Source organism: Crocodylus porosus, unplaced genomic scaffold (assembly GCF_001723895.1).
Source record: "Crocodylus porosus isolate Cpor-Errol unplaced genomic scaffold, CroPor_comp1, whole genome shotgun sequence".
NCBI classification, from domain to species: domain Eukaryota; kingdom Metazoa; phylum Chordata; order Crocodylia; family Crocodylidae; genus Crocodylus; species Crocodylus porosus.
Window position 1 is genome coordinate 4,060,064 of NW_017728925.1, and position 10,666 is coordinate 4,070,729.

Here is a 10,666-nt window from a genome sequence, read left to right on the forward strand (position 1 = left end):
AATTCCCCCACTTTGTGTATGTTGGGGGGGGGCACATCTTAGTTTGTCTCAGAGTAACAGCCAGGGTGGAAGCTGTTCCTGGAGATGCTTCATCTCCCATGGAAAAGCCGCCCAAGAGGCCTGTGGGTGCCCTCGTGGCATTGGAGGCAGGGGGCGTCTGAGCTGGCTGGCCATGCACCCCACTGCTCCCTTACAGTTGACTGCACTTCCCCATTAGTGGGGCTGCAGGAGAAGGGGTGGGAGGAAGCAGGGCTGCAGACTTGGGTGGAGGGTGGGGACCTTCCTGAGCCTCATTAAGTAATAGTGAGTCTCAAGTTCAGCTTGGCTGGCCCAGCTCTCCATTCTCCCTCCCCCAAGTTTTGTTTCAAAAGCTCTGCAGAAGACCACTCCTAGAGATGACCATCTGCCCTGACTGGTTCCACCTGTGCTGCACAGCCAGGCTAAACTGTCAGGAGTACTTGATCACTAGGAAACTATGCCTAAAGTTATTCTGTAAGAGCATAAATGGGACTGATTTTTCTGTTGAGATGGGCACTCTCCCTGTCCCCTCCCAGGTCTCTTTACTGGAAGCCCCCAAATACAGTGTGCCTGCCTTGCAGGGAAGAGCCAAGTAGGGGTAAACTGCTTGCTGGTAATCTCATGAGATTTTTATTGAGTTTTAGGGGGGCAGGACAGCCCAGACTGGTTGTACCTGCTCTTAAGGGATGACTCAATAGTTCCCTCCCTCTGGTGCCCTGGTCTCTCTAGAGGTCTCAATGGAGGCCTTTGTTTTGTTGGAAACAGTGGTACAGAAAGGCCATCGGGGTTTAATTGCCTTGTCAGCCAACGAGACTAGCTCTGGGGTCTGCATGCTCCACAGCAATTTGCTCAAATAAACACCTGGCATGTGGCCTCCTCACCTTCAGCAGGAGGGAGATGGGATGAAACTGAGATCAAGCTGAGCAGTGTAGCCAGCCCTGCCCCCAGTTCATATTGGTAGGAGAGACTGATCCTGTTCCAGTCTGTCACCTGAGAAGGTGCTTAGCCCCAGCTGCTCCAGAACAAATGTCCATCTGGGGAGTTCCCAGCAATGAAGGTGGAGTTACAGGAGTGTGAAAAGCTTTGAGTACAGGGGAGCACTCCTATGCACTAGGCAAAGGGCAGTGAAAAGGACAAACCACATGAGCACAGCGGTGCCAAAAGGTAGGGTCAGCACTGCTGTCTTTAGCTGGACAGTTAGCCAGCACATTAAGGTATCACTGGAGTAAAGCTGGGGTGAAGACTGCCACTTCCAAACCTAGATGTGCATGTGCTCCACTTAGAGGAAATTCCCTTGAGTTAAGATGAGGCCATTTTTATAGTCTTACAGAGGTGGTTGGTCAAGATTTTGAAGCCTGGGAGGAAACCCCAGGCTTCAAACTTAACCTTCTTATCCCAGGCTCTGGAGGGGTGTGATTCTTCCTTCAAATGGTCAGTAGCTCCTGGAGTTCCTAAAGAAGCCTGACATGGCCCAGGTAAGCTGTAAAGGGGCAGAAAACCCATGAAGTGGGTAAGTTGCCTGTGCATTCAGTTCAGTCAAGTCTCCTGAATACTTTCTGGGAGTTTGAGGAAGGATTTCTGGTTTTGTCTTGGTGAGTGGTATGGTTTGTTTGGTTAGTTAGTTTGTTTTTTGGGGGGGTGGTTTTTTTTGTGTTTTTCAGTCCTTGGACTTGGCAACATCCCAGCAGCATCAGACCTGCTTGGCATCCACATGGTAGGGCAGCAGCAAAAGGGCTGTGTGCCTAGTGGTTGCCTGGAGAGGCCAGGGTCGTGAGGTCTGGGGCTTTGTCTGTTAGAGCAAGACTTGCCAGGCCACCAAGGCATCCAGCTCTGTGAAGGACTTGAGCACGAGTGTGGTATAAGCACAGCTGCTGGCTTTCTTGTACAATAGACCTTCCCTGCCCATTAGGCATGAAATTCAGGCTGTAGCAGATGTAGGCATCTAGAACTGCTCAAAGCAGAGCAGGACAATGGCAGTAAAAATGCCAGGGGACTGTAGGTGTCCTAACTGTGCATTGTGCTACTGCTAGGGGAGAGCTTTTGGCTTTTTGGGGGGAGCAGTGAAGGAGACTTCCCTAGGGCAGCTGCCTTGTCTCTTATCACTGTTGACACAGTTGCAGAGTAGATGCATGCAGTGCTCCCAAATTGCAGTGCCAGCAGCCCTTCACTCCCACCATTCAAGGTGCAGGGCAGTGGGGGGAGAAGGGTTCGTTGTGGTGTTGCAGCCTTGTGACTCATGTATGTACAGTCTCCTTTCTGTCAAAGGAGCAGTGGTCGGACCCACTGCAGCCCCAGAGGGGTTTTGATGTCTTTTTAATGTAAGAGGTAAGGTAAACCGTGTAGATGCCAAGGCAGGCATGCTCTGCAGGAAGCTAGGACCCAGGGGAGTCTCTGGTACAGCTGGGGGAAGTGTCTTTGTAAGAAAGAGGAGCTGCCTGCTGCCTTCTGAACTGAGAAGCCTGGAGGCAGAGCAGCCTTCTTTGCTGAGCAGGCTGCTCAAACCTTGTGGTTTAAACTTGCAGCACAGTGCTCAGTCCTTCACTCTTCTCAGATCTTGTGTGTGGGGTGAGTGCGGAGTACCTGTGGCTCTTAATGCAGCCTGCTAGCTAGGACAGGTTCATTCCTAGCTCTGCCAGTGCACCCCCCCATGTGGCCTTGGGCAAGTCCTCTAGTCTCCATTGTGTCTTGGTTCCTGATGCACAAAATAAGGGGCATCTTGATTATATGGGAACCTGGACTTTGAGCAGCCAGAGCCTAGCTGACAGGGCTGGGGGTTGAGGTTTTTTTTCCCTCATCTCCCAGTAATCTTCTCAGGTTGCCAATGGGATGCCAAACAAGAGCCGGCTAGAAAAGTAGCCAAGTCCCAGTCCCTCTTTTTATTATAATGGTGCTGCCACGTGTCATAGTGGCCCTCCTCTCTGTGGGATCAACTAAAAGAGCTGGGCCTTTTAAGGGGGACTCTTTTGTTCCCATAGAAATCCCTGGTTGACAGTGAACGTAGAGGAGATGCTTGAGAGATGCTCCCAAGTCTTCCTGTGCTGTAAAATTGCAACTCGGCTTGAGTGTGGTCCCCGCAACGTCAGCTGGAAATGGCCTGTGGCTGCTGCTTCTGCTTAGGAGAAGGCCTCAAAAGGCTGTGACACATTTTTTCTCTGCTGGATTCAGCCTTTTTTCCCCTCTATTTCTACCTGAAGGAGAATCTGTTCTGGGTGAAGTCCCACTGCAGCCCTGTGAATCCAACTGCCTCATGACTTTCTCCAAGGTATTTTTAGTTTCATGTAAACTTCAGGAAAAGCCTCTTGTTTCTGTACACAGTACACCCTTTGTTCAGGCTGCTGGGATCGTGAGGTAATCCTTGCTAAGGCTGGAAAATTTTTATCAGCCCTTCCCTTCCATGAGCCTTATTTTTAAAGCAGCAAACACGGAGCCCTGCCCAGGTAGTGTTGCCAGAGACCTCTTGCAAGAGGTGGGTGTGTGGGGGGTGTTAATGGGACTGGACTATGAAGTTCAGGGCCATCAACAGGTCTCTTAATGTACCAGGCAGTATCATGCAGGCACAAAAGCATCTCCTGTTGCTTTAGAAACAAACACAGAACCAGCAGGACTAGCATAAGAGGATTGCGCATCAGGCTGGAGATCAGAAGAAGCCTTTCTTTTCTTTCTGTTTCCAAGGAAAACCTATCTTGTGTTCATTGCAACTGGCTCTTGGAGCAGCTCTTAAAGGAGCACAGCTATTCTGGATGTTTTATGCCACTGTAACCAGAGGTGCCAGTTGGGATTGGCTTAGAAGGAGCCTGCCTGGTCCATGCTCCAGCATGCTGCTTCTCTCCCCATCCTTTCTCTTGTCTGAGCTGATGTTCGCTCTGCTCTGGCTTGGGAATCCTCTGGCTACTGAAGTCTGCTGTTGGCCTGTGCCTAACTCCTCTTATTAGTCTACCTAATGCAAGGGGGGGGCCGGGGCATGGACTTGTTCTCCACAAAACCCTACCAAGGGCATGAATTTTCATGCCTACTGGCCTTCCATCAAAAGGGGAGAGTAGCCCATGGTGTGCATGAGCACTCCCCACTGGCTCTTTTTGGCAAAGCTTTCACCTTTTGGGCTGTGTGAATACGCCGCCTCCAAAGGCATGAAGGTAACTTTTATTATAATCCTTATCACCACCTCTCTAATTTTAAGTGAAAGAAGAATAGCAGCTAAAGTGCAGATGACCACATGATCTATCAGTTATGGGAATTCGGCTCTTCCACCTTTTTATGATGCCAGTGAAGGCTCCCTTTTAAACCATTTCTCTGCAACAGCCTCCAGCCCCCTGCACTCTCCCCTCCCCTTCCCTGTTGAAGTCTCTGCCACTGTTTGATCCACCTGGGACACCAGCTCCAGCCTTGTACTACTGCACGCTCAAAGTCCCAAGTGTCCACCCCCTGGCAGCAGGGAGACAACATTATTGCAAAGAGTCTCTTTGTGGGAGGCTGGGCAGGATGACACTAGCCAGTCCTGCCCTCCTCTGTCTCCCTGGCACAGGAGGCTGGCAGCCGGTAACCTGGATATCCTTGCTTTTGTGAGGGCTATGTGATGCCCTGCCAGGCAGGAGTCCTTTGGAGCATTCACAACCTGGGGACCAGAGCTTTCTGCCCAGCTTGTGCCTTTTGCTCCTGCCTCTGAACGAGCTTTGCTCTCAACCTCCATTCTTGCTCAGTAGATGGGTGCTCTGCTTGCCTGCCCCTGAGAGCAGCATTGCAGTGGAGCCACATGTAGCTGAGACTAATACTTCTGAGCCTGGTGAATGCATCTGTAGCTCTGGTTTATGGTACGTCCTGCTCTTGGTGCCAGGACAAAGCTTGGGATGATGGAAATGTTGCTTGAGCACCCACCCAGCATGGCACTTGTTGCTACAGGTCTGTAACCATTCAGAGGAACTGTTACTCCATTGAGGGTGCATCAAAGCGATAAATTCCTGCGACAGCAGCAAGATATCCTGTCTCCTCCATCTAGACAGTGAGCCAGATGTATTGTTATCTCTCCTTTTTTAAGGCCGTGCAGTGTAGCGCCTTGCCTGAACATGTAAGTGGAAGTTCTTCATCTGCTTGCCTTGCATACCCTCCGCCTCCCTTAGCAGCTGGCCCATTAGACAGAGGTCGGAGTTCCTGGTCTGTTCAAGTAGCTGGAGAATTCCCAAATGCAGGAAATAAAAGTATAGAAAATTTTGGGTTGGAGGGGACCTCAGTAGGTCATGTAGTCCAACCCCCTGCTCAAAGCAGGATGATCCTCGGCTAGGTCGTCCCAGCCCAGGCTTTGTCTAGCCATGTCCTAAAAACCTTCAGGGATGTAGATGCCACAAGCCCTCTGGGCAACCTGTTCCAGTGGCTTACTACCCGCCTGGCTGACGCTAAGTTGTCCCACCTTTGGTTTGCAGGAGGGAAAGGGGAGCTGGTCTGAACTGAGGAGCTGCTCCTAATTGCCTGCCTTCTCCCTGGCTGATGGAGCAGAGAGGATAAAGAAATGCATTTTATGGGCTCCCTGTCTCACTTCTTGAGGCAGTGGCAAAATCCAAGTGTTACTTTTTTTTTTTTTCCATGGCCTCTAGTCCCTCACCAAGAACATAGTTTGGATTGCTGGGAGAGCAGCCAGGACTGTGCCACTGACCTACCATGCCATCTGCCGACCTAGATGGAGTGTATTGCAAAACTCATGCCATTGAACAGACTAAACAAGAACCTTTTTGCTGGCCCTTGTGGGCTGGGGACTAAGCCCTGACCAGTCAGCTGTGCTATGTGAGTTTTTAGGGCTGTGAGGAGGTCACCCCAATGTGTAGCTCTGATGGCAAACTCCCAGCAAGAAGGCAGCTCTGCCAGCAGGGGTTCTGTCTTGCCAGGGAGCTGAAGTAGCTCTGGGAGCAGAAATGCTCCTGCCAGTAGAGCTGTGCCAGCATCAGGGAGTCTGGCAGGTGCTGCTGTGTAGATATGGCCTCTTCTACATCACCCAAATAGGGAGGTGGAGGATGGAGTACAAAGCCAGACAAGTGCTTGGCAGTGTATCTAGTTTCTTGGCTAGCATCGCAAAGGCTGTAGAAAGGCTTTGGGGGCCCTGATGTGCCAATGCATGTCCTGAGTGGGATCCCCTCAGCATGACACTGAGCCATGCTCTCTCCCTCTCTGCAGTGCTCGATTCCAGTGATGAAACCATAAAATGAGGCCTGACTCTATCGGGCAGTGGCAGCTACTGGCACGAGACCTGGAGTTGCCCCTGAGCACAGCCCTTGGGAACAGCAGCAGTGGCACTGGGTGCACATGCAGCTGAGGCAAAGCCTAGCTGGCTGATTGCCAAAGGGGGGGGGGGCACAGATTGCTAGACTACTTCCACTTATTCTTCTTGGGCTTCCTGGAACCATCAGAAACCCTTCAAAAGTAGAGCACAGACCAGCAGGACTGTATTCCCTTTGTTCTGACTATTGCTTGGACACGGTCTTAAGAGACTGCAACAAAGCTGTTTACTGCTGCTACAGCTACAGTCTGCACATCTCTTCCCCAACTATGTGACTGGAGCCGAACTGTAGCAGTGGCATTTAACACAGAGCTTTGCAGATACTTGGCTAATCTTTGCAGCCACTCCCCCTCTGCAGTGAAGTCTTTCAAGTGGGAAGAGGCCACAGGCAGAAAAATGAATCTGAAGTCTCCCTGTGTTAATACAGCTGGGGCTGGAAACCAGGTCTTTTTAACAATTTAGCCTTTGCTTAAGCTACTGGATTATTCTATTTACAGAGCTGCACTAGCTTGGATATTGTAACCTAGTGACCCCTGACTGCATCCTCTTATCTTCTAGTTCAGCGTCCAGTCTGGACCTACTGTGACCCTGACACAGCTGACATGCCCTTGTATCTGGGGGATGTGAGGGCAGCCCAAGGGCTTCCACCTTCATGGAAATCTGAAGGCTGGGCCACTTTGAGTTGAGGTTTGAGTCCTGGTTTTACAAGAGTTGCTACATAATGCCACTATGTGTCTAAACTGGGTATTGCACTTTCAGCATGGATCTCGGGATCATTTAGGATCAAAAAAGCATTGCAGCTGTGCCCCTGAGAGACGCGTTGCTCTCTGCTCATAAGGACAAGGTGGCTCAGCAGACAGATCCCGTACACAGTCCTGTGTAGTTTAGGAGGAAATAATAAGATCAAACACTTCTCATGGTTTGCTTGTTCTGTGCCTCTTGTTGAAGGTCAGGGGCTTCTGAACTTCAGTATCTGCTGGGCTGTATTGAGTTAGGTTTTTTTTTCTTGCGCTTTGGGGAACTGCACAAATACGAATGTAAAGCACTGTGGTACTGCAGCCTTTGTTAGCAACGAAGGGCCAGACCTTGATTCATCCTAGGCCTGTGAAATCTCTGCTTGGAGTCCATTTTCAATTGTTCTGCTGCAAGTGAAGAAGGGATACTGTTCATCTTCCCCCCCCCCCCTTCCCTTTTTTAAGTACCAGTAATTTGATTAATCTGCTGAGAGGTTATACTATGGTCAGCACTGCAGAGATGGAGTGAATGTCTTTTCTAATTGTATCAGCTAAATGGCTAGCTGAGTTCTGAGCCTTGGGTTTTGGCTTTCTGTTAGAGGCATCCTGGAAAGCACTGGGAACACTGTGAGGGGGTTTTTTTTGTCTTGCAGTGGTGTCAGGTGTGAACCTCACATTTTTTATATGTAAGTAGCTCTAATGTCCTCTTCAATTCCACTGTTTCTTTTTGATTTTGAGATTTAAATAGTTTCTGATGCCATAGGGTCACTCCTCTGCTAGTAGCACACAAGCAGCTGCTTAGTTGTAGTTAGGTGGCAGTCTGAAAGTGAAAAATGGGGTGGGGGAGGACTTGCAGCTGGCTCTCTAAAGGAGATTAGATTTGCCTGTTGCTTCAGCTCTGAGCCAGTCTGGGCTCTGTGCTGTTTTTGTTTTTGTGTTTTCCTAATGCAAGGTAGTACTCTTGCAGAGAGCTATCCTGCAGTTAATGCGGTCAACAGACTAATATGCCAGTTGCCTTGTGCCTTTTTAAGGTAATATCAGGTTGGGAAAAGTGACACGGACTGGAACTAAACCGGTGTTAAGGCCTCGGATTTAGCTGTTGTACTAGTCTCCCAGCACCTGGTGGAATCCAAATGTTTTATCTTAAGGTGGAACTGCTGGCAGGGTGGTGAGCTTTCACGCTGTTCTGCGACCATCACAGAAAATGGAAATGGGTTCCATCAACTGAAAGAAATTCCATCAACTGCACTGAAATGTATTTGAGATCTTCTTCTTCTTTTTTCCCATATTACTAACAAAATGGTTCCCTTCCAACCCCACTGCAAAGCCTTCAAGTCAAGGATTGTTGACCCTGACCCAATAGTCCCAAACTGCAGTCAATTCTCAGTTTGGTCCAGGACTAAAAGCCAAATAAGCCTGGTCTCCTTTGGGCAAACTGCCTCTTTCTTGGTGAGTAGCAAGTGGGGAGGTTTGAGATTTGTAGTGTGCTGACCCCTCCAAACGTACTCCCAGCCTTGGGAAAGCCACTAGGGTGTGGTGGGCTTGCTTGGAATCTCTCATCTTCTCTTTAGACTTCATTCTGGTTGAGAGGAATACGGCCTTGTCTAGGTCACCTCGGCAGGGGGGAATAGGGCTGAGCATGTTGCTGTGCTCCAAGAGCCAAAAGTTTGCATGTGAAGCTGCTCCAGACTTGCATTCCAGTGCAGCTGCTGGGGATCTGCAGCTCTTGGATGAGCATCTGGCTTTGGAGCATGTCAGCCATCCTGGATGGGTAAGGTAGGATCTGTCCTGGCTTTAGCAAGATCTGCTGTTAATGCAGCAGAAATGAATTCCCGTGCATCCTGCTTCTGTCTGTATTCTTCCCTAATAACCTGTCACCAACTTGTTGCTGCAGATGGTCTGTGTCACTCAAATGCCATCACCACTATTCAAACAGCAGCACCCAACAGTGGTGGGACGCAAGCCAGTAACTCTTCTACCCCCCAGGGAGGGGCGAAATGCAGTAGGCCTTGCTGCAAACTAACAGTGGGTAGCATTGGGCTTACTGACCTATGAACAATGAATGTGGTATTAATCGGCCAAGACCGCAGAGCAGTTGTATATGTGGCTGTCTGGAGGGAGCTGCTATTCATGCAGTATCTTGATTCCCAGGCTTTGGTTCCAGGGTGCTGCAGACAGTCTCACTTGCCTTTTTTTTTCTCTGTCTCTTGCAGGGGTCCTGACAGCTGGTGAGCACTCCTTTCCCTTCCAGTTCTTGCTACCAGGTATGGCACAGAAATGTTCCCTGGGATTTGGACTAGTGGCTAGTACAGCGACTCTTTCTCTCCCTCTTCTTCTCCCCCCCCCCCCCAACTTGGCTAGAATGGGATTTACCATACAAAGAGAAAAGGAAACTCTTTATTATGTTTCGAAGCTGGTTGGCTGAGATGTCTTCAGATGTGATTCTTCTAGCAATAGCAGGTAATGGTGGGGGGGGAGTGTATCAAACCTAACAAACTTTCTCTGCATCATTGTGGTTTTGCACCTAGTAAAATTGACATGTTACCTCTCTGTTTAACACTGTTTTTGAGTTGGATACTTCTTCTTGGTCAAGACCAGATCAAGTTGCAGTTTGCTTCATAAGCGAGAAACCTGCTCTTTAAACGCAAGTCCTTTGGGCAGGCTCTCAAAGAATAGCTGGAATTGTTCTTCTGAAAGAACAATGCTGGCCTTTTAAGGCATTGTAGTGGAGGGTGTGCCTATGCTGAGAAATTTTTAGCAGAAAAGCTCTATGCCGATGGAAGCCAAAAATGTGTCTCCATGGAGATGCAACTTAAGGTTCATGGGATCTATCTATGACAAAAGGTGGAAGTGCAGTCTGGATAAGTGCATCTTTTTAACTAACCCTATAGCTGAGCAATTTGTTTTCCCCTGCACAGAGCAAGCTCTGGAGACCTCTGGCAAATCTGCTGCCACATTATTTACAACCACAATACAATTTAGTTACTCTAGAACTGAATTGGTCTGGGCTGGAATCTCACTGCCGCCTCCTCAGAGTGCACTGGTGCCACCTCTGACCCCTTTGGCTTGAAAAACTCAGGGGTAGGCGAGGGATGGTGCAGCAAAGAAGCCCTGAGATGACTGGGGCAACAAGGAAATCCTGATCTGTGACTGGTCCTAGGTGTTCCCAGAATACTCATTAATATATGGAGCAGCAATAACACCTTTTTAAGTAGCCATGGAGTTTAGCAAAGGTGATGCCTTCCATAATTGCAAGGCTTCAATGCAAATGCCATATTCACTCAATTTTAAAGATGAGGTCCCATCCCCATTTTAAAATGGACAGGGGGAGGGGAATCTCCATGTCTTTCAACTGAGCACAAGGCAGTGGAGAGCATGGGATAGGGCTGGAGCTGCAGCTGCCCCCTGTATACCCAGCTGCTCCTCCACAACTCCTAATCTCACTCCCATACTGCTTTTTCCCCTCTGCCATACTTCTCCTTGCCTCTTTTTGCTCCTTGCTGGCAGGCTGCAGCTTGGGGCACAGCATGTGCTGGCTGTGCACTGCTCTTATGGTCTAGAGCATATGCTTTGTGCCCTGGGCTGCAGCCAGGATGGAGCCTGCCTGCTCAGAGCAAAGGTAAGGGGGGAGGAAGCATGGAGGCACAGGTGA

The 10,666-nt window shown here is 49.5% G+C and overlaps 1 protein-coding gene across 1 annotated transcript in view; it reads left to right on the forward strand.

The window, feature by feature from the left end:
* ARRDC1 (arrestin domain containing 1) overlaps positions 1-10,666 on the forward strand; it is a 38,132-nt gene that overhangs the window by 20,511 nt on the left and 6,955 nt on the right. Inside the window, exon 3 of the mRNA XM_019541099.1 lies at positions 9,228-9,242. Coding sequence (XP_019396644.1) covers positions 9,228-9,242 — 15 coding nt within the window. The remainder of the gene's footprint in view (positions 1-9,227; positions 9,243-10,666) is intronic.